Below are 24542 nucleotides of genomic sequence, written 5' to 3' on the forward strand. Positions count from 1 at the left end.
ATCTACATCGAACACAATTTCCCAACTCATATGGAAACAGGTTTTTTACGACAAGGGGGAAAGAGACAGCACGACACAGGAAGTATCGCGCAACAGGGTTTATTGAGCTTTGATGAGTGAGTGGGGTGTGTATGATACTATGTGTGCATGCAAGATTATAGGCGTGAATTAACAAGATTGTATTACCAGGAGTTTTTTGTAAGCGTATGTTGTTTGGAGAGGCAAACAAGTCCAAAGGAGGCTTAGCAGAAAGAGGTCGGTGATCCAAGCGGGAGGTCCATGGGGGCTTCCTGAAGTCCGGGTGCAAAGCAAAGGAAGTCTAGGATCGAGGGAGACAGTCAGAGTCCAGAGGGAGATCCAGAGAAGAGAGACGCACAGCTCACTTCTAAGGTGACGGACGATTCTGCTGGAACAGGGAAATGACAGGGAAAGGTCAGCACAAGGAGCAAGTGAATGTGGAGAGCAGACACAGGAGAGGAGCCAGAGACGCAACGCTTACTGAAAACACAGAAATACGTTCCGGTGTTGGGTCGTCTGCTGCGTCGTCCTTTATACTGTTGACCCTCATCAGTATCAGGTGCGCTGATTGCATATTTCCCGCAGTCGTGTAGGCGCGTGGCCGAAGATCGAGCGGGGCGCGCAGGGGTGTTTCTGGCTGCGTTCTCAGCGGAGCTTCTTGCTGGTACAGCAGCGGAGAGAATGATAGTATGCGCAAGCGCCTTAACAAATACACGAGATATTATAAATTGCTTTGTGCTCTAAACAGCAAATTAACCATAAAATCTGAGCCTTTAATTGAAGACTAATTACATTTTTAACATTCGCATCATATTCAAACTTATTGACATGCATCTGCACTTAAAAGTAATCAGTGTACAGCTTTCACACCAGTGTATGCTTACACTCCACTGAAAATGTATCGAAAGGCAGCCATTTTTGTCTAGATATCTGACAAACTCAAAAAACTGTGTTTTGCTGACTGTCAAGCGTGGTGGTGTTTTTATGTTGCTGCGGAAACGCTGCCGGCACTGGGGAGCTACGGTTCATGAAGCAGCGTACGAGCCCCTCCTCCGGGGAACTGGTCCGAAATACATGTTTCCCGCGTGATAAGGAGCCCAAACAAACCTTCAAGATGACAAGTGTCTTGGAAGTTATCGGAGTGGACAAGAACGTGTCCTCCAGACACAAACCAAATTAAGCATTTGAAAAACAGCGTCAAGCAGAAGACAGGAAGGTGGAGAAGCGCATAATTACACGCGTTTACCAAGTTCACCAGTCATCATTGAGGAGCTGCAGAGGATTCTATTACCTTGTGCAGCTCTAATGAATTGAATGTTCAAGAGGATTAAGGCGGTTGCAGAAAAAAACAAATACTCACACAGAGGACACAATTTGGACATGTCCACTGTGAGCAGTGCTTGTGTGTTGATAGTAAATCTACACTGCTATACAAGCTGTACACTGACTGCTTTAAAGTATATTCAAGTTAACTTTCTCTTACTCTCTCACATATATTAACTGTAAATTGTTCAATGAATGTATGGTGAGTGCTATTGGCAGTTTAAGGATATCAAAACATTATTTAAACCAGTCCCTTATTCTATTTTATTACATATGATTGAGCAAAACACCGATATATAAAAGCAAGAAATACTATTACTCATTTAAATCCTCTGTTTTCCCTTGAACTCCTCCGGTGTTCAGTTTTTAAACAATAACAAAAACAAATATTAAAAAAAAGGGTTGGAAAAAGTAAAAAATAGACTTAATCACTCTAGTATCGATCATATACTGATAATACACTTGCTATCGACACCACCAATTCATAAATCGTTAACATCCACTTAATTTCTGCTGTAAAACACCTATCTACACTTCCTAAACATTACCAAGCACTTATTTATTGATGTTTAGACTTAATATGTTAAGAAATGCAGTTTATTGTGGTATAATGGAGGTGTTTACTTTTAACTTAGGGAAAGCGGCTCCACACTGTGTATGGAGAGACATATTTAGCCGCTTGTCAGCAGCGGGGACTTTAAATAAATATAGTGAAAGCCAGAGGGGATGGGAGTTAAAAGGCATTAAAGGGGAACATTATCACCAAACCTATGCAAGTGTCAATATATACCTCGATGTTGCAGAAAAAAGACCATGTATTTTTTTAACCGATTTCCGAACTCTAAATGGGTGAATTTTGGCAAATTAAACGCCTTTCTGTTTATCGGTCTTTTAGCGATGAAGTCAGAACGTGACGTCACCGAGGTAACACACCCGCCATATTCATTTTCACATTACAAACACCGGGTCTCAGCTCTGTTATTTTCCGTTTTTTCGACTATTATTGGGAACCTTGGTGACATCATGCCTCGTCGGTGTGTTGTCGGAGGGTGTAAGAACACTAACAGGGATGGATTCAAGTTGCACCACTGGCAAAAAAATCTGCCGCCAGACACCCATTGAATGTACCAAAGTGTCTTCACATTTTACCGGCGATGCTAAGACAGACATGGCACAGAGATCTATGGATAACCTGCAGATGCATTTGCAACGATTAAGTCAACGAAATCACAAAGGTGAGTTTTGTTGATGTTGTTGACTTATGTGCTAATCAGACATATTTGGTCACGGCATGACTGCCAGCTAATCGATGCTAACATGCTAGGCTAATTGATGCTAAAATGCTATTTACGCTAGCTGTATGTACATTTGAAACTAGACACCCACATTTAATGCGAAACAAACACTTACCAATTGACGGATTTAAGTTGCTCCAGTGTCACGAGATGCGAAAGTCCTGATCGTTTGGTCCGCACATTTTACCGGCGATGCTAATAAGGCAGCCATGCTATGGGCCACTTCATTAGGTACACCCCCGCTATGGCCGAATAGCGTCAATAGCTATTCGCTCAATAGCTTTAATTTCTTCTTCAATTTCGTTTTCGCTATCTGCCTCCATACTCCGACCATCTGTTTCAATACATGCGTAATCTGTTGAATCGCTTAAGCCGCTGAAATCCGAGTCTGAATCCGAGCTAATGTCGCTATATCTTGCTGTGGTAACCGCTATTTTGTTTGTATTGGCAGCCCTGTGTGACGTCACAGGGAAATGGATAGTGGTTTCGAAAATAGCGAAAATAAGGCTTTATTTAGGGATATTCCGGGACCGGAAACTTCAAAACCCCTGGAACTGATTTTTATTGTTTTTAACCCTTTTGAAATTGTGATAATGTTCCCCTTTGAGGGAGCTCACTTGGTTATTCACAAACTCTGCCGATCAATGCGCACATCCCTACTTTCTGCATTCTCTTCCTTGGCAAGATCTAATAAAAATGCTGTCGTGTTTGAGGGCTTTACTCACTTGTATAGCTGTAAATACTACACATATTTTATTGTTGAAAAACCCCACACTTCAGTGAACGCATGCATGTAATGAATGTGCAGGCAAAACCCCAACCCCGGTTTTAATTTCACCCTTGTTTGATTTCTTTCCTTCCCAGAGCACGTTCAAGTTTAAGTCTGAGAGCGATATCCACCTAGCAGAACATCACAAGCAAGTCTTGTATGACGGAAAGCTGGCCAGCTCCATCGCCTTCACTTATAACTCTAAGGCCACCGATGCACAACTCTGTCTGGAGTCTTCGCCCCGGGAAAACTCCTCCATCTTTGTCCACTCGCCCCATGCACTTATGCTACAGGTCAGTAATCTGTTAAAAATAGTAGAGCTGTGATTCTTTGGGCACCACAAGATTTGATTTGATTCTGGGGGGTAACGTTTTGATTCTGAATCGAATTTTGGGTACCAGTTTTATGATGAACTACATTCCTTCATAGAATAGTCAAACCGCTCTGATGATATTTCATGTTACTTAAAAGAAAACGGTTTATTAAATGTTTGGGTAAAATTTTATTAAGTCAAATACAAAAACAAGCCACAAGAGAAGTATCCAACATTTCTTTTTTCTAAAGTAAATCTTTTCAGCGGATATGATCATCTACATCAGGGGTGTCAAACTCATTTTAGATTGGAGGCCACATGGAGAAAAATCTACTCCCAAGTGGGCCAGACTGGTAAAATCCCTGCACGATAACTTAAAAATAAAGACACCTTCAGATTGTTTTCTGTGTTTAAAAATAGAAGAAGCACATTCTGAAAATGTACAAATCATAATGTTGTTCTTTTACACTTACATGTCACGGTTAATAGTATTTATCTTTATTTGTCATTATTTGTATTTTTTGAATGAATGATGTGATAATGTTCATCAGTCAACTCAATGGTGTTCATTTTCAATCTATCAAGATAAAAAAATATCAATCAAATTACAGTATGCCATGTATGTAGTTTGATCATTTTCCTGGATCGATGTGCTAATATCATGTGGTTTATTTTGTACATATGTACCATCATCCAGAGATAGAAAGAATTGCTATTGCAACAGCCAGTAGACACATGTAGAAGAGCTGTTTCTTTCATTCAAAAATTTTAGGTTAATTTGTATACTTAGCAAATTCATCCCGCGGCCCGGATAAAACCTGTTCGCGGGCCTGATCCGGCCCGCGGGCTGTACGTTTGACACCCCTGATCTACATCAACAATATGATTTGCTGGATTGGCTGGACAGAACGGATGAAAAAAAATAAATTAAATAATTACATCGATTATGAATAGTTAAAAGCATGAATCGCAATTAATTCAAATTTTAAAATTTTGTATTTATATATATAAATGTGTGTGTGTGTGTGTGTGTGTGTCTGTGTGTGTATATATATATATATATATATATATATATATATATATATATATATATATGTGTGTGTGTATGTATATATATGTGTATATGTATATATATGTGTGTATGTATATATATGTGTATATGTATATATATGTGTGTATATGTATATGTATATGTGTATATATATGTGTGTATATATATATGTGTGTGTATATATATATATGTATATGTGTGTGCGTGTATATACATATATGTCTGTGTATGTATATATATATATATATATATATATATATATATATATAAGAACATTCCCATACCCGCGCAGAAGGACTACAAGCAAAGACTCATAGAAAAGACAGAACACTTCCTAAGAAGGATGCGGTGGAAAGCACACTTTTACTTCCACCCTGAAACAAAAGGAACGCAAAAGGAAACTTACGGATTCAAATCTACCAAGAACCCACCCACAGTCAAGGAATTAAAGGAATTTGAGAACGACATGCTCAAAATGATACAATCAGTCAAATTTAAGCCAGCCCGCAACCCATTCCTCACCAAGCTGAAAAATGACACGGAGCGCATCAAGAAAGTAAGCAACCTCATCATAGCCGCCGATAAAACCACAAACTTCTACAGAATGGACATACCAGAACATAACTCTTTACTGGACAAAAGCATCACCAAATCATACAAAAAAGCGCAACCCAACACTTTACAGAACATCCACCTGGAAAACAAGCGGATCGCAACCGAACTGGACATTGAGGACAGGGTGGACGCCACAGCCAACAAAGAAGCCTTCATCACATTGAAGGACCACAAACCCAACTTCGCAAATAACCCAACATGCCGACTAATAAACCCAACTAAATCCGAAATAGGAAAAATCAGCAAAATAATCCTGGACAGAATCAACGCAAAAATCAAGGACAAAACACCACTCAACCAATGGAGAAATACAGCAGCAGTAATCAAATGGTTTAACAACATCCAAGACAAACAACAACACAACTTTATCTCCTTCGACATCGAAGAATTTTACCCTTCCATCACGCAAGACCTACTGACCCAAGCACTAAACTTCGCCTCGGACTACGACTCAATCACAGGCAACGAAAGAAACATCATCATCCACGCAAAGAACTCCATACTCATCCACAACAGTACACCATGGCAAAAAAAGAACAATTCAACATTTGACGTTACTATGGGGAGTTTTGACGGAGCAGAAACGTGCGAACTCGTTGGGAGTTTCCTCCTCTCCCAGCTTGCTAGCCTCAACCTGAACCTTGGTATTTACCGTGATGACGGACTGGCAGTGTGCCGCGCCTCGCCAAGGAGCAGCGAGAACATCAAGAAGCGCATATGCCAAATCTTCAAAGAAAACGGCCTACGGATCACGATTGAAGCCAACAAGCAAACCGTCAACTTCCTCGACGTCACTTTCAACCTGAGAAATAACAGCTACCAACCATTCACGAAACCCAACACAACTCTCCAATACGTGCACCATGACAGCAACCACCCACCCACCACCACGAAAAGAATACCTACCGGAATTAATAAAAGGCTATTGATGCTGTCATCTAGCAAAGCTGAATTCGACCAAGCAACCCCCCCGTACCAGAAAGCACTTGATGAAAGCGGATACAACTTCACCCTCACCTATGAACCCACTCCAGGAAACCAACCAAAAAAGAGCAGAAAACGAAACAACATCATCTGGTACAATCCGCCATTCAGCAAAGACGTCTCAACCAATATCGGCCACAAGTTCCTCACTCTGATCGACAAACACTTCCCCAAAGGCAACACCCTAAGAAAAATATTCAACAAGAACAACATTAAATTGAGCTACAGCTGTATGAATAACATGCGACAAATCATTTCAAACCACAACAAAGCAATTGCAAAAGGACTGCCTACCCCCAGACTAAACGACTCTGAAACCAATAATGAATGTAACTGTCGCAAGAAACCTGATTGCCCTCTCAACAGAAGGTGCTTACAGACATCAGTCGTTTACCAAGCAAAGGTAATACGCAAGGACATTAACACATCCGACACGTACGTAGGATTAACCGAAGGAGCGTTCAAAACAAGATGGAATAATCACGACGCCTCCTTTAGAAACCAGACTTTGCAGAATTCTACAGAACTCAGCAAACACATTTGGAACCTCCATCCATCCATCCATCCATCATCTTCCGCTTATCCGAGGTCGGGTCGCGGGGGCAGCAGCCTAAGCAGGGAAGCCCAGACTTCCCTATCTCCAGCCACTTCGTCTAGCTCTTCCCGGGGGATCCCGAGGCGTTCCCAGGCCAGCCGGGAGACATAGTCTTTCCAACGGTTCCTGGGTCTTCCCCGTGGCCTCCTACCAGCTGGACGTGCCCTAAACACATCCCTAGGGAGGCGTTCGGGTGGCATCCTGACCAGATGCCCGAACCACCTCATCTGGCTCCTCTCGATGTGGAGGAGCAGCGGCTTTACGTTGAGCTCCTCCCGGATGGCAGAGCTTCTCACCCTATCTCTAAGGGAGAGCCCCGCCACCCGGCGGAGGAAACTCATTTCGGCCGCTTGTACCCGTGATCTTATCCTTTCGGTCATGACCCAAAGCTCATGACCATAGGTGAGGATGGGAACGTAGATCGACCGGTAAATTGAGAGCTTTGCCTTCCGGCTCAGCTCCTTCTTCACCACAACGGATCGATACAACGTCCGCATTACTGAAGACGCCGCACCGATCCGCCTGTCGATCTCACGATCCACTCTTCCCCCACTCGTGAACAAGACTCCTAGGTACTTGAACTCCTCCACTTGGGGCAGGGTCTCCTCCCCAACCCGGAGATGGCACTCCACCCTTTTCCGGGCGAGAACCATGGACTCGGACTTGGAGGTGCTGATTCTCATTCCAGTCGCTTCACACTCGGCTGCGAACCGATCCAGTGAGAGCTGAAGATCCCGGCCAGATGAAGCCATCAGGACTACATCATCTGCAAAAAGCAGAGACCTAATCCCGTGGCCACCAAACCGGAACCCCTCAACGCCTTGACTGCGCCTAGAAATTCTGTCCATAAAAGTTATGAACAGAATCGGTGACAAAGGACAGCCTTGGCGGAGTCCAACCTTCACTGGAAACGTGTCCGACTTACTGCCAGCAATGCGGACCAAGCTCTGACACTGATCATACAGGGAGCGGACTGCCACAATAAGACATTCCGATACCCCATACTCTCTGAGCACTCCCCACAGGACTTCCCGAGGGACACGGTCGAATGCCTTCTCCAAGTCCACAAAGCACATGTAGACTGGTTGGGCAAACTCCCATGCACCCTCAAGAACCCTGCCGAGAGTATAGAGCTGTTCCACGACCAGGACGAAAACCACACTGTTCCTCCTGAATCCGAGGTTCGACTATCCGGCGAAGCCTCCTCTCCAGTACACCTGAATAAACCTTACCGGGAAGGCTGAGGCATTTGGAACCTCAAAGACAATAATGTTGAATATTCAATAACATGGCAAATTCTTGCATCCAGCACACCTTACAACAGTGGTAATAAAAGATGCAACCTATGCTTAAAAGAGAAACTGTTTATTATATATCATCCAGATCTATCATCCCTCAACAAGCGCAGTGAAATCATTTCAACATGCCGCCACAGACGGAAACACCTCCTAGGTAACACATGAGCCAATCACCACACCCTACGCCTGCCTGTACCCACCCACTCTGTGCTCTATATAAACCATTGTATGTGAATGCTTCCATTAAAATCTCCTGATGATTGAGGGAACCCCTCATGAAACAGTTCTGTAGAGATGAAGTAGTCTTGTGATTTTTTTCCCACACCTATATATATATATATATATATATATATATATATATATGTATGTATGTATGTATGTATGTATGTATGTATGTATGTATGTATGTATGTATGTATGTATGTATGTATGTATGTATGTATGTATGTATGTATGTATGTATGTATGTATGTATGTATGTATGTATATATATATATATATATATATATATATATATATATATATATATATATATATATATATATACTGTATTGAGACACTAGTGATTTAGGGCTATATAAGTAAACATTGATTGATTGATTGATTGATTGTATGTATATATATTTTATTTGTGTGTGTGTGTACATTTTTGACATCCCTAAAAAAAAAAAAAAAGGTGTTCAAATGTGAGTTTTTTTGTTTTTTAGCTTTTAAAGTGTTATGTCTTTCCCAGGATGTGAAAGCCACAGTGACTCACTCCATCCACCGCGCCATCCACTCCATCGGCGGCATCCAGGTCCTCTTCCCTCTGTTTGCTCAGCTGGACTACCATCAGTTAAATGACAGCCAAGTGGAGACCACTGTATGGTGAGAGCTGGCAGAACTTATCAATGTGACAAAAGAGCAGATAAAATATATAAGTTCATTTTGCAAAGTAAAGTTAATTTTCCACTCAAATGAACACGGTGTGCCTTCTTTTCTCTGAGCTGGCTACCCCAACGCCCGCCCGCCCGCCCTCCCGCTGCGCTCTGGATGGCGTCAGAGCTCTGATCTAACTCCATGTTGTTTGAACGCCAGCATTTTGACCAGATAGCCACAGTGCCCGCACAGCAGCGCAAACCCTCCAAGCCAAAAGATCTTTTGCCTCTGAAGTTGCATCTTATCTCTGCTCTCTGTCCCTCCCGCTCTGGCATTTGAAGGGTCTTTTCTTCCATAGCACTGGCCAACGCTTTTGTTTGTTTTTAGCGAGTGCTTGTAAATCCCATTGGGCTCAGAAGCTTTGAAGATTCTGCAACAAAAAATGTCTGGATTTAATATCCAGTGCGGTTCTGCTCACCCGCAAATAGTATAAAAAAACTGAGTCCATACAAGAATGGCAGATAGTGTTCAATATGTGCAGCTTGTGTTTTACTGTAGGTAGGAGTGATTGGTTTAAAAACAAGCAGCTAAAATGCGCCAAACATGTATAAGAGTGGAGATAGGGTTTTCTGATTTACCCTTAATGCTTTGTTCTTAACTTAAATGGGTGTAATTCAGAATTTTTTTTATGATACATAGTTGTTTTTTTAATTATATCCTCAAATTGTGTTTAATTATGTTATGTGTGATTATGTCTGTTGGCATTTTTTGTTGGTTTGCACCATGAGGAGGGAAGGTTGTTTGCATCGGGTCATTATATGCAAACAACCCTATATGATGTGCCCTATTTAAATTGTCTTAGGCCTGAATAACTAATGTCGTCTACAAGATGGCGATAAAGCAGCAGCATATAAATGTACTTCCCTGCGGCCAGATTTCTTTAAAATCACAACGTCTCACGGGCCAAATCAATGATGCATGCAGGCTGCAGTTTAGACATCCCTGGTTTATATACGGTGAAACCTTGATTTAGGAACTTAATTGGTTCTTGAGCATGGTTTGTAAATCGAAAAGTTTGTTTAGTGGATTAGAGTTCCCCATAGGAAACATTTAGAGATGTCCGAAAATATCGGACTGCCGATATTATCGGCCGATAAATGCTTTAAAATGTATTATCGGTATCTGTTTCAAAATTATTGGTATCTGTTTTAAAAAGTAAAATTTATGACTTTTTAAAATGCCACTGTGTACACGGACATAAGGAGAAGTACAGAGCGCCAATTAACCTCAAAGTCACTGTCACATGATATCTACGGCTTTTCAAACACACAAGTGAATGCAATGCATACTTGAGCAACAGCCATACAGGTCACACTGAGGGTGGCCGTATAAACAACTTTAAAACTTTTACAAATATGCGCCACACTGTGAACCCACACCAAACAAGAATGACAAACACATTTCGGGCGAACATCCACACCGCAACACAACCCAAACTTGTACTTGTACTTGTACTGGTTGAACTTGTATTGCGCTTTTCTACCTTCAGGGTACTCAAAGCGCTTTGACACTACTTCCACATTTACCCATTCACACACTGATGGAGGGAGCTGCCATGCAAGGCGCTAACCAGCACCCATTAGGAGCAAGGGTGAAGTGTCTTGCTCAGGACACAACGGACGTGACGAGGTTGGTATTAGGTGGGGATTGAATCAGGCACCTTCGGGTTGCGCACGGCCACTCTACCACCGCGCCACGCTGTCCCCCAAGACAGTCACTAAAAACAGTACATATCTCCATCAAGCCAAATTGTAAAATAAATAAGCCCAGATAATTCAGCATTGTGTACCCAATTATTTGCTAGTTAACAGGCAACTACTTGGTTCATGAAAAATGACCGCCATGCCATCACAACAGAGCAAATACCCAGAACCCCTTGCAGCACTAACTCTTCCTGGATGCTACAATATATACCCTCCGCTACAGACCCCCCACCCCCACCTCAACCCCGCCCACCTCAACCTCCTCGTGCTCTCTCGGGGAGAGCATGTCCCAAATTCCAAGCTGCAAGTTTTGAGGCAGGTTAAAAAAAATAATGCACTTTGTGTCTTCAATAATAAATATTGCAGTGCAATGTTGGCATTTGGGAAGTATAGCTCGGTTAGTAGAGTGGCCGTGTCAGCAACTTGAGGGTTCCAGGTTCGATCCCTGCTTCCGTCATTCTCGTCACTGCCATTGTGTCCTTGGGCAAGAAACATTACCATCCAGCTCCCAGTGCCACCCACACTGGTTTAAATGCAACTTAGATATTGGGTTCCACTATGTAAAAGTGCTTTGAGTCACTATATAAATATAATTCACTTCACATTCACTTAATTTTTTTGCATAACTTAAGCTGATTTATTTTGGAAATCTTTGTTACGTGGTTTAATGCATCCAGCCGGGCATCACAACAAAATTAGGCATGATAATGTGTTAATTCCACGTCTATATATATTAGTATCGGTTGATATGGGAATCGGTAATTAAGAGTTGGACAATATCAGAATATCGGATATCGGCAAAAAAGCCAATATCGGACATCTCTAGAAACCATGTAAACATGAATAATTACTTCTAGCCTTGACAAAATGTCCCTATTTTAGTGAAGAAATGCACACTTAGAAGGCACTGTAATGTAACTAATGTGTATAAAAACAACCATAACACTGGAGCAGTGGTTCTTAACCTTGTTGGAGGTACCGAACCCCACCGATTTCAAATGCGCATTCACCGAACCCTTCTTTGGTGAAAATTAAAATGTTTTTTTTTTTCAAATTCAAGACAAAGTTATACATTTTTGGTGACACTTTAGAATGGGGAACATATTCTAAGTAACAAAGACTTAATTTAGAGTTATTTGGACACTAGAAGAACATATTTTAAGCAATAAAGACTTAACTTAGAGTTATTTGGTTAGGGTTAGGGTCAGGATTGGAGTTATAACAAGGCCATGCCGAATAATGTGTCAATAAGTACTTAATAATGACTAGTTAAGAGCCAATATGTTACTAATTTGCATGTTAATAAGCAACTAATTAATGGTGCATATGTTCCCCGTACTCAAGTGTTACCATGTTTTTTTTACTGGTGCACAAAATGAACCGTGCATGAACATCACCTTGTTCAAACAATAAAACCAACACAGTGCATAAACTCACAACAATTTACACACCTGCAAATCAGTCAGCTGTTGCCGTATTCGTAATACGCCGATAGGGAGAAGATTGTATTTACACGATGAGTCGGGTGTGTTTTGACCTCCGCCGAACCCCTGAGGCCGACTCACCGAACCCCTAGGGTTCGACCGAACCCAGGTTAAGAACCACTGCACTGGAGTCATGGATTATCAATCTACTTATCATCAAAACAACAGGCCAAAATGACGTCAACAAGCGCATGCACACAAGTCACTTTGGTGCTCTCAAACGTCAATAATAAAAAATAAAAAAACGTATTTACCTTGCTGCCCACAAATGTTTTTGGCTTGCATCCCACAAGAGGAGGCGAACGCATTTAAAAAGAGACTTGATGAGGAGAAGAGAGTGGAGGTAGAGGGGAGGAGGGCCTGTGTATTACTGCTCTGAAAGAGTCCTCCTTTTTCTTTTTTTTTTTTTACATGGTTTTCTTCTTTTCCGTCTCCTCTCTAGATGTACTGTAATTTCACAACCAATCCCTCCTTCTTTCCTGGCTGGTTTGTTTGCTTTTTTGAAGAGGCATAATTCAAAAGACAGAGCTCCTGATAAACATTATTGAAAATGAGATCTTATTCATCTCATTATGTTTGTCAAAACAAATTCAAATGTTTTATTTTAGAGAACCGTTGAATTTATTACTCACTGATTTAAATTGTGTTACAAAAGGAGAACAGGAAGTGACCAAAGGGATTAGAAATTGCTTTAAAATTAAAAAAGGGTAGGATTAAATAAACCCGGTTTGTTTCTACTCCTTTTCGGACATGTAAGGAGAAAAGGAAAATATGTGGAATATTTGATGAATCATTTGTAACTGTTGGAAAAAAACTTCCATCCAACCATTTTCTACCCTTGTCCCTTTCTTGGTTGCGGGGGGGTACTGGAGCCTATCTTAGCTGCATTGGGGCGGTAGGCGGGGTACATCTTCAACCAACCAAAAGGTTTGTGAAAGTCGAGAAAAGAAACATGCCAAAGCACTGAGAAGTGGCATCCGAGTAATGAACTGTGTCAACAGGAAGTGATGAAGTTTAAAAATGGCTGCACTACGTGTGTACTCTACTGCACAGGAAGTCATGACCCCAAAATGTCAGTACTCTAAGGTTCCCAGCGGCGCTCATTAGTGTTTGTACACCGACACATGCTTCACCCACAGAGGCATATTTGCCACGATCTAAAAGTTCGTAAAACAATGCCTGAACTGTTTGTAAAAAAAACAAACAAAAAAAAACATGCAAATTCTGTCCAAAATTAATTTTCACTGATTTTCTTGGCATGCAAATTTAATGGAAAATGAATTGAAGTTGTACACATCGTGCTCACAGTGACAAGAACACTCCCATCTACCTTATGTTACCATTAGTGCAAGGCTGGGCAATTACTCTGACTCAGGGGCCAAATTTAGAGAAAAAAAATGTCTGGGGGCCGGTATATCAATTTTTATCAACACTAATACGAAACCTCACAATAACGTCCGATTGAATACTAAAAATGTAATGGCAGACCGGAATTTTTTTTTTTTTTTTTACTGAATAAGACACACAGAATGTACATGAAAATAAAAAATGTGGGATTTACACTATTAACTATGAAGTATAAAACACTGAATATTGACAACATGAACGTTACACTTCCTCTGGATCGACATATTTTACAATCAGGCAAAACGCAACAAAAATGCAACAAACACAGCGAAATACGAATGCCAAGGGTAAAAAAAACAAACACTTACAATCTGATATATCTGATACAGTGGGGCCAAAATATTTAGTCAGCCACCGATTGTGCAAGTTCTCCCACTTAAAATGATGACAGATCTGTAATTTTCATCATAGGTACACTTCAACTGTGAGAGACAGAATGTGAAAATAAAATCCAGGAATTCACATTGTAGGAATTTGAAATAATTTATTTGTAAATTATGGTGGAAAATAAGTATTTGGTCAACCATTCAAAGCTCTCCCTGATGGAAGGAGGTTTTGGCTCAAAATCTCACGATACATGGCCCCATTCATTCTTTCCTTAACACGGATCAATCGTCCTGTCCCCTTAGCAGAAAAACAGCCCCAAAGCATGATGTTTCCACCCCCATGCTTCACAGTAGGTGTGGTGTTCTTGGGATGCAACTCAGTATTCTTCTTCCTCCAAACACGACGAGTTGAGTTTATACCCAAAAGTTCTATTTTGGTTTCGTCTGACCACATGACATTCTCCCAATCCTCTGCTGTATCATTCATGTATCCATTTTGGTATAAAATCAACTCGTCGTGTTTGGAGGAAGAAGAATACTGAGTTGCATCCAAAGAACACCATACCTACTGCGAAGCATGGGGGTGGAAACAAGTAATAAGTGGGAGAACTTGCACAACAGGTGGCTGACTGAATACTTTTTTGCCCCACTGTATATCACTAAGCTTTAAAACTATGTTGTAAAAATCTTATTCCCTGACACCTGCATTTCAGGCTGGCCGCTGTGGAAATGCTTCCCACCCACACTGCTTGGTACCTGGTGTGAGCTGCTGTGATTTAGATTACCAGTGTTTCATGCAACTATTTACCGTACATACTTTTTCTAGTTCAAAACTTATAGCAATTTAAAAATATGACTGCACATCATAATGGCAGCTACAGTTTCCATCTTAAAGATATAAAAAATGTTTTGGAATATCCGGCAGGGCAGATTGAAAAGTTTACTGGGCCTTAATTTGCTCAGGTGTGCATTAGTGGTTTAACAGGACATACACAGTAGATCTTAACAGTCTCTTTTTTTTACAAGTATTAATTGAATAAAAAAATGCATGCGGGTCTGTAGAATTGTTTTGCCGTTAGAGCTTTTCACTCGCCACACGTACATGCTGTGAGCATGTGCACACTCACAGAAGCAGTCCAAGAGCAGCAACAGTTTGCAGTCATGTTGTTGTTAGGATAGAATATTCCTTCAATGAACGCTAACCTTGGCTATCCAAATCGCCTTCATTAGCTAACAACACACAGAGTTAATGCGGGCACAATGATGTCATTACGTTCTAAAAGCCGTATGACAGTGGAATACAATGCCTATGACTCATTGAAAAGTTATTTCCCCCAAGGCATACGCGTAATGGTGGCAAACATATAATAATAAAAATCCAATTATTATATGGAATTTAACTGCTTCAATCATATAAATGCAATTATTGCATCAACTTTAACGGGTTAAATAATATAAATGCAATTATTACTTAGTCATAAATTCACCAATATGAAACTAAATGATGATAAATTGGCATAATTACCACAGCTAAACCAGCAGCAATACAGAACAAAACGGAGGGAGAATGTGCCAAAGAAAGTTAAATTTTCACATAATTGATTGCCCATTGTGACGATGTCGGACTGGTGATAAAACTGTTCCTAAATGCAAGAGTTGTGTACAGTATTTTTTTGACTATAAGGCGCACTTAAAATACTTTTTTTCCCCTCAAAACTCAACAGTGTGCCTTATATCCCAGTGTGCCTAATGTACTGAATAATTCTGGTTTTGCTTACTGACCTCGATACATTTTTATGTAGGACATGGTGAAATAAGTGTGACCAGTAGATGGCAGTCAAACATAAGAGATATGTGTAGACTGCATTTAGATAGCAATGTGACTCAAAATAACATCAACATTTTATATGTTCCATTTATAAGTTCCACATGGCGCTCAAAAATCTATACAAAATGTTTTAGTATGACTTTGGTAAGCTATGAAGCCGCACAGCTGACGGATTGTACTGTGTTTTAACATACGAGTATTATTATGGTGTGTGGATAAGATAAGACATATTGTCTGGGGTTTTGTTTCGCAATAGGGCAGCACGGTGGGAGAGGGGTTAGTGAGTCTGCCTCACAATATGAAGGTCCTGAGTAGTCCTGGGTTCAATCCCGGGCTCGGCATCTTTCTGTGTGGAGTTTGCATGTCCTCCCCGTGACTGCGTGGGTTCCCTCCGGGTACTCCAGCTTCCTCCCACTTCCCAAGACATGCACCTAGGGATAGGTTGATTAGTACCACTAAATTGGCCCTAGTGTGTGAATGTGAGTGTGAATGTTGTCTGTCTATCTGTGTTGGCCCTGTGATGAGGTGGCGACTTGTCCAGGGTGTACACGCCTTCCGCTCGATTGAAGCTGAGATAGGCACCTGCGACCCCAAAGGGAGTAAACGGTAGAAAATGGAGTGATGGATGTTTCGCAATATTATGCAAAAGCAACTTTTCTTACCTACTGGTACCTGCTGATCTGAGTCTGCATTAATCCTGAAAAATTGCGCATGTCCGCCTTTGTAGTCCGTGGAGACGCCGTAGTCAATAAGTGTCTTATATTTTCTTCGTCTTCTGGTTATGTAACATTCATCCTTCACTGTTGACATTTCTAATATAAAGTAGTGTAAAGTTCTTACTTATATCCGTTAGTAAACTTGACATGAAAGCGCTAAAACATACCTGTGAAGTGAGTTAACATAATTCACCCAAGGAACTGCAGTTATTAGAGAGTTCAGGTCGGCGTTCCGGCCTGATAATTTTAGATTGTCCTGAAGAATTTGGAGGTAATCCTCCTTTTTCATTGTTCTATTTACTCTATGTAAAGCACAAGTTCCATTAGCGGCAAAACAGACCCAGAGCATAAAACTACCACCACCATGCTTGATGGTAGGAATGGTGTTCCTAGGATTTAAGGCCTCACCTTTTCTCCTCCAAACATATTGCTGGGTATTCTGGCCAAACAGCTCAATGTTTGTTTCATATGACATCACATGGACGAAAATAAGACCTTCTGGAGAAAAGTTCTCTCGTCAGGACAGCCCGGAGGTTGGGTGTTCCAACAGGACAATGACCCCCAAACACACATCAAAAGTGGTAAAGGAATGGCTCAATAAGGCTAAAATTAAGGTTTTAGAATGGCTTTCCAAAGTCCTGACTTAAACGTTTGGACAATGCTGAAGAAAGGAGCCCATGTCAGAATACCAACAAATTTAGCTGAACTGCACCGATTTTGTCAAGAGTGGTCAAAAATTCAACCAGAAGCTTGTGGATGGCTACCAAAAGCGCCTTATTGCAGTGAAACCTAAAGTTAAAAAGTTAAAGTACCAATGATTGTCACACACACACTAGGTGTGTCCTCTGCATTTGACCCATCCCCTTGATCAGCCCCTGGGAAGTGGGGGGAGCAGTGGGCAGCAGCGGTGCCGCGCCCAGGAATCATTTATGGTGATTTAACCCCCAATTCCAACCCTCGATGCTGAGTGCCAACCAGGAAGGCAATGGGTCCCATTTTTATAGTCTTTGGTATGACTCGGCCGGGATTTGAACTCACAACCTTCCGATCTCAGGGCGGACACTCTACTCACTAGGCCAGTGGTCCCCAACCACTGGGCCGCTAATGGAACTTGTGCTTTACATAGAGTAAATAGAACAATAGGGACGGCGTGGCGCAGTGGGAGAGTGGCTGCGCGCAACCCGAGGGTCCCTGGTTCAATCCCCACCTAGTACCAAACTCGTCACGTCCGTTGTGTCCTGAGCAAGACACTTCACCCTTGCTCCTGATGGGTGCTGGTTAGCGCCTTGCATGGCAGCTCCCTCCATCAGTGTGTGAATGTGTGTGTGAATGGGTAAATGTGGAAGTAGTGTCAAAACGCTTTGAGTACCTTGAAGGTAGAAAAGCGCTATACAAGTACAACGCATTTATCATTTATAACAATGAAAAAGGAGGATTACCTCCAAATTCTTCAGGACAATCTAAAATTATCAGCCCGGAACGCCGACCTGAACTCTCTAATAACTACAGTTCCTTGGGTGAATTATGTTAACTTTTTTATTCATTTTTATATATAAAAAAATAAATAATAAAATATATTTTTTATTTTTTTTATTTTTTATTAAATCAACATAAAAATAAAAAACTAAATATACACTTACAATTAGTGCACCAACTACGAAAACCTCCCTTTTTCATGACAAAGAAAAAAATATAAAAAAATTACCCTCCCTCCCCTCCCCCGGGGCCGCGGGACAAATTATTAAGCGTTGACCGGTCCACGGATACAAAAAGGTTGGGGACCACTGCACTAGGCCACTGAATAAGTGCCAAGGGACATGTAACCAAATATTAACATTGCTATACGTATACTTTTGACCCAGCAGATTTGGTCACATTTTCAATAGACCCATAATAAATTCATAAAATAACCAAACTTCATAAATGTTTTTTGTGACCAACAAGTATGTGCTCCAATATCTCTAACACAAAAAAAGTTGTAGAAGTTATTGGAAACGCAATACAGCCATGCCATTATGTTCTTTACAAGTGTATGTAAACTTTTGACCACGACTGTGTATGTATATATCTATGAAGAGATAATTAAACTCTCACCCTTGCCCTTGGCGGAGGTAATAGGTTCAGAAAAAGCGTAGCTATCTGACGGCGTGGATTGTTTAAAGCGCGGCGACAGTCGGAAGGGGCAAATAAGAGAGGCGGCACTTAGAGCGAGGAGACGAGGCGACACTCGATCACAGGACTTTGTATGCATGTAGTGCATCTGTGGGCCAGCCTGCACTGGAGTGATTGTGTCCTTGTTATTGTTGTGCTTGAGTGGCGGCCACCAGAGAATGTGAGGCAAAGCCGATTACCGGGCGTCACCCGGCACCACTGTCACTCAGCCAAAGGCTTTGGCGGAACAACGGAAAAAGGCACCTTCAGCGTACTTTCCCTGGCTCTTCATGCTCTCTGTACTTGTTAATTCACTTCTTCAGTTGACCTTATACAGCCCCCGGCTTACTGTAAACTGATTCTTTTGTTTTCTCTTATTGTGATAACCATCTTGTTCTTTTTCCAGCGCTACTCTGTTGGCCTTTCTGGTGGAGCTGCTGAAAAGCTCTGTTGCCATGCAGGAGCAGATGCTTGGAGGAAAGGGCTTTTTGGTGATTGGATACCTTCTAGAGAAGGTAACACAACATCCTTTCTTTGTGACATCGCTGTGTTGCCAGTTGATGTTAACAAAGACGCCTCCGCCAGCTTTCGCACTCTCTCGCATGGCTCCATCTGTTCAAAATATGATTAAACCACACCTTTGCTTCTGCACCTTCATTTATCTCTTCTCCTGCCATGGCGGAGTCCCCACCTGGGCGGAGAGCAGGTGGCAGCACGGCGGAAACGTGTCAAAGTGGAAATTCTATGCAAAGTCAAACACATTCATCATGAAGACGGAGGGCGTCCGTTTTCAAACAGTGGGGACGTGACATAATCGGGACGTGCTCTTACTAATTGGTCCTTTTAATTGGGCGATGGGGTGGCATCACACGTGCCATTAGTGTCTTTGTAAAGCATGCAACACAAAAAGTCCTTGATTAATAAGTCAATAATAAATGCTAAATACACGCATGTTTGGATTTATATCCATTACATTTTATTCATGTGAGTATTCAGCTTCTTGAGTTGTTTAACAATTATAGTAGATGAGAAAACTGCGTGAGTAAAATGTTTGTTTTGAGCATTGTTAAAAAATGTTTATAATAGGCCCACTTTTAAAAGCTTTTCTACAAATTAAAAAAATTCACTGGGAGGAAGATCTTTACTTTTTTCTTTTTTTACACATAATTGAAATATGTATTTATCTATTTTCAAATCTTATTCATTTTACATTTGTTTGTAATTTAACACAAATTTATAGTAATTCTGTAAATACAACAATACTCAAAAGCAGTGTCCATTTTTATTTAAAAAAAAATAAAACAAAATTTATATATATTTTTTTTATTAAATCAACATAAAAACACAATATACACTTACAATTAGTGCACCAACGACAAAAAACTCCCTTTTTCGCCCCCCCCCCCAGGGCCGCGGGACAAATTATTACGCGTTTACCGGTCCGCGGATACAAAAAGGTTGGGGACCACTGCTCTAAAGCATGCATTTAAATGTTTAATGATGGATCAAAATCAGAATAGTTTTTATTGCCATAGTTTGAGAACGGGTTCACAAGCGAGGAATTTTACTTAGTGCAATAGTGCAACGTAAAACATAATATACAATTACAATATAATTAAGTTTTAAACCCATTTTGTGAAGATGTAAGTTATGTATGTGTACAGTGGAGCAAAACAGTATTTAGTCAGCCACCGATTGTGCAAGTTCTCCCACTTAAAAGGATGACAGAGGTCTGTAATTTTCATCATAGGTACACTTCAACTGTGAGAGACAGAATGTGAGGAAAAAATCCAGGAATTCACATTGTAGGAATTTTAAATAATTTATTTATAAATTATGGTGGAAAATAAGTATTTGGTTCCTTCAAACAAGGAACATCTCTGGCTCTCACAGACCTGTAACTTCTTCTTTAAGAAGCTCTTCTGTCCTCCACTCGTTATCTGTATTAATGGCACTTGTTTGAACTCGTTATCTGTATAAAAGACACCTGTCCACAGCCTCAAACAGTCAGACTCTAAACTCCACCATGGCCAAGACCAAAGAGCTGTCGAAGGACACCAGAAAAAGAATTGTAGACCTGCACCAGACTGGGAAGAGTGAATTACATTAGGCAAGCAGCTTGGTATGAAAAAAATCAACTGTAGTAGCAATTATCCACTGATAATCTCCCTCGATCTGGGGCTCCACGCAAGATCTCATCCCATGTGGTCAAAATGATCATGAGAAAGGTGAGCAAAAATCCCAGAACCACACCGGGGGACCTGGTGAATGACCTGCAGAGAGCTGGGACCAAAGTAACAAAGATTACCATCAGTGCCACACTACCCCGACAGGGAATCAAATCCTGCAGTGCCAGATGTGTCCCCCTGATTAAGCCAGTGCATGTCCAGGCCCGAATGAAGTTTGCCAGAGAGTACATGGAAGATACAGCAGAGGATTGGTAGAATGTCATGTGGTCAGATGAAACCAAAATGGAGCTCTTTGGTATAGACTCAACTCGTTGTGTTTGGAGGAAGAAGAATACTGAGTTACATCCCAAGAACACCATACCTACTGTGAAGCATGGGGGTGGAAACATCATGCTTTGGTGCTGTTTTTCTGCTAAGGAGACAGGACGATTGATCTGTGTTAAAGAAAGAATGAATGGGGCCATGTATTGTGAGATTTTGAGCCAAAACCTCCTTCCATCAGTGAGAGCTTTGAATGGTTGACCAAATACTTATTTTCCACCATAATTTACAAACAAATTATTTAAAATTCCTACAATGTGAATTCCTGGATTTTTTTCACATTCTGTCTCTCACAGTTGAAGTGTACCTATGATAAAAATTACGGACTTCTGTCATCATTTTAAGTGGGAGAACTTGCACAATCGGTGGCTGACTAAATACTTTTGCCCCACTGTATTTATGTCAAAACGGGAACATCACCTGACCCTGACATGGAAAGGATTGACAGGTTGATATCTCTGTACATATATAGAAGTACATACTTGTACATTTGTGTGAATGTGTGTGTGTATGTGTGTGCGTATACTGTACCTGTATGTATACATGTGTTTATATGTATGTATGTATATATGTTTATATATGTGTATGTGTATATATGTATTTTTCAATGATTAAAAATAAGTATGCATCAACATTCATTTCAGGAATGCTTGATGCATTTGCTGTGTCAAACATCTTGAATTTTTTTTGTAAAAATGATTGTTAGATCAATCACATCAAACTCTTAAAAAACACAATACATTTTACCTGTAAAAACACAATAGCTGTATAAATGTAATATATTTATCTTCTAATGTTTTGCATTTGAAAGAAGGCTGTGAAATGCTGTTTCCTTCCAAGGCACAAAAAATGCATTGCTGTGTCTCAGAAGGACTCTCCTTTTTGTAACTAATAGCTACAAAGCGCCCCCGGGGTTCTAAAAGCTCTCACCACTGTGCTTGCTGTGTTTGTCCTTCTTCCCACAGTCGTCACGGGAGCACATCAGCAGGTTAGTGCTGGAGCAATTCCTCGCCTTCGCTAAATATCTCGACGGGCTCACGTTCGGGGCGCCACTGCTCAAACAGCTATGTGACCACATCCTGTTCAACGCTGCCATTTGGATCCACACCCCTGCCAAGGTGAGTCCATATAGGTAACTCATGTCAGCGCTGCAGGTGTCTTTTTTTGCCCGTCCTGATAGCCAAGAAAAGGATATCGGAGAAGTTGAAAATACACCTGTCTGCAGAAAGCAGCTGCTGGGACCAAGAATGAATAAATCTAAGGTGAAATAAATGCTAAATTGTCTGAAGGCTTGCCTGCCACAGTCCTCCAAAGTAGAGCACTGGGTAAGAAAAATGACCGAAACATTGAGGTAATGAAGTGGGTTAGACCACTTTTAGATACATTGGTACCCAGAGTGGAGCTGGCTGCCTCCCTGATGATGTGCCACGCCCTCCACCTTTCCTGACCCTCTCTCTCCTCCAGCGGCAAGCTGTGTAAATGATGGCGGCATGCAGCCAGCATCCAATACACAACACTTCAAGCCACTGGAAGAATGTTTTTGTGTTTTTCTGATGTCATGGAAATAACTGAGCGGCGTTAACTTATCACTAGTGTGTCATATTCAGACCACAAACAACACCAACTTGAAAAACACATCACCAAACTACATTGTGTTGTCAAATTATTTTCTGCAAAGATAGGAAACATGCGTTTTGTTACCTTTGCTTGGTAAACGACTGATGTTTGTAAGCACCCTCCGTTGAACGGGTAATCAGGTTTCTTGCGACAGTTACATTCCTTATTGGTTTCAGAGTCGTTTAGTCTGGGGGTGGGCAATCCTTTTGCAATTGCTTTGTTGTGGTTTGCAATGATTTGTTGCATGTTATTCATACAGCTGTAGCTCAATTTAATGTTGTTCTTGTTGAATATTTCTCTTAGGGTGTTGCCTTTGGGGAAGTGTTTGTTGATCAGAGTGAGGAATTTGTGGCCGATATTGGTTGAGATGTTCTTGCTGAATGGTGGATTGTACCAGATGATGTTTCGTTTTCTGCTCTTTTTGGTTGGTTTCCTGGCGTGGGTTCATAGGTGAGGGTGAAGTTGTATCCGCTTTCATTAAGTGCTTTTTGGTACGGGGGGGTTGCTTGGTCGAATTCAGCTTTGCTAGATGACAGCATCAATAGCCTTTTATTAATTCCGGTAGGTATTCTTTTCGTGGTGGTGGGTGGGTGGTTGCTGTCATGGTGCACATATTGGAGTGTTGTGTTGGGTTTCGTGAATGGTTGGTAGCCTAAGCACCCTCAACGGAGGGTGCTTACAAACATCAGTCGTTTACTAAGCAAAGGTAACACGCAAGGACATTAACACATCCGACACGTACGTAGGATTAACCGAAAGAGCGTTTAAAACCAGATGGAATAACCACAAAGCCTCCTTTAGAAACCAGACTTTGCGGAATTCTACAGAACTCAGCAAGCACATTTGGAACCTCAAAGACAATAATGTTGAATATTCAATAACATGGCAAATTCTTGCATCCAGCACACCTTACAACAGTGGTAATAAAAGATGCAACCTATCCTTAAAAGAAAAACTTTTTATTATATATCATCCAGATCTATCATCCCTCAACAAGCGCAGTGAAATCATTTCAACATGCCGCCACAGACGGAAACACCTCCTAGGTAACACACCCTACGCCTGCCTGTAGATAGATATATAGTACTTTATTGATTCCTTCAGGAGAGTTCCTTCAGGAAAATTAAAATTCCAGCAGCAGTGTACAGAGTTGAGATCAATTTAAATAAAAGTAAAAAGTAAAAAATGGGGGTTTAAATTGAAACAAAATAGAGTTATATTACAATAAGAATAAAAACTAAAAAGCAACAATGGGAATAAACATATAACAGTAAAATAAGAATATAACAAGACAAAGTAGCCAGTAGTGACCATGTTATGAAAACGTATTGCACTAGAGAGGAGTTGTACAGTCTAATGGCGTGTGGGACAAAGGAGTTTTTGAGTCTATTAGTCCTACACTTGGGATGAAGCAGTCTAGCACTGAACAGGCTCCTCTGGCTACTGATAACGCTATGCAGAGGGTGACTGGCATCATCCAGGATGCTCACTAGTTTGTCAACAGTCCTCTTCTCTGCCACCGTCACCAGTGTGTCCAGTTTCATTCCGATTGTAGAACCGGCCCGCCTCATCAGTTTCTCAAGTCTGGAGCTGTCCTTCTTAGATGTACCACTACCATGTA

At 41.1% G+C, this 24542-nt stretch overlaps 1 protein-coding gene across 1 annotated transcript in view; it reads left to right on the forward strand.

Annotated features, from left to right (window-relative positions):
• Positions 1-24542, forward strand: part of LOC133536842 (neurobeachin-like) — a 652776-nt gene that overhangs the window by 138911 nt on the left and 489323 nt on the right. Inside the window, exons 9-12 of the mRNA XM_061877477.1 lie at positions 3501-3698; positions 8995-9128; positions 19201-19309; positions 22270-22422. Coding sequence (XP_061733461.1) covers positions 3501-3698; positions 8995-9128; positions 19201-19309; positions 22270-22422 — 594 coding nt within the window. The remainder of the gene's footprint in view (positions 1-3500; positions 3699-8994; positions 9129-19200; positions 19310-22269; positions 22423-24542) is intronic.

This window comes from Nerophis ophidion, linkage group LG18 (genome assembly GCF_033978795.1).
Source record: "Nerophis ophidion isolate RoL-2023_Sa linkage group LG18, RoL_Noph_v1.0, whole genome shotgun sequence".
NCBI lineage: Eukaryota > Metazoa > Chordata > Actinopteri > Syngnathiformes > Syngnathidae > Nerophis > Nerophis ophidion.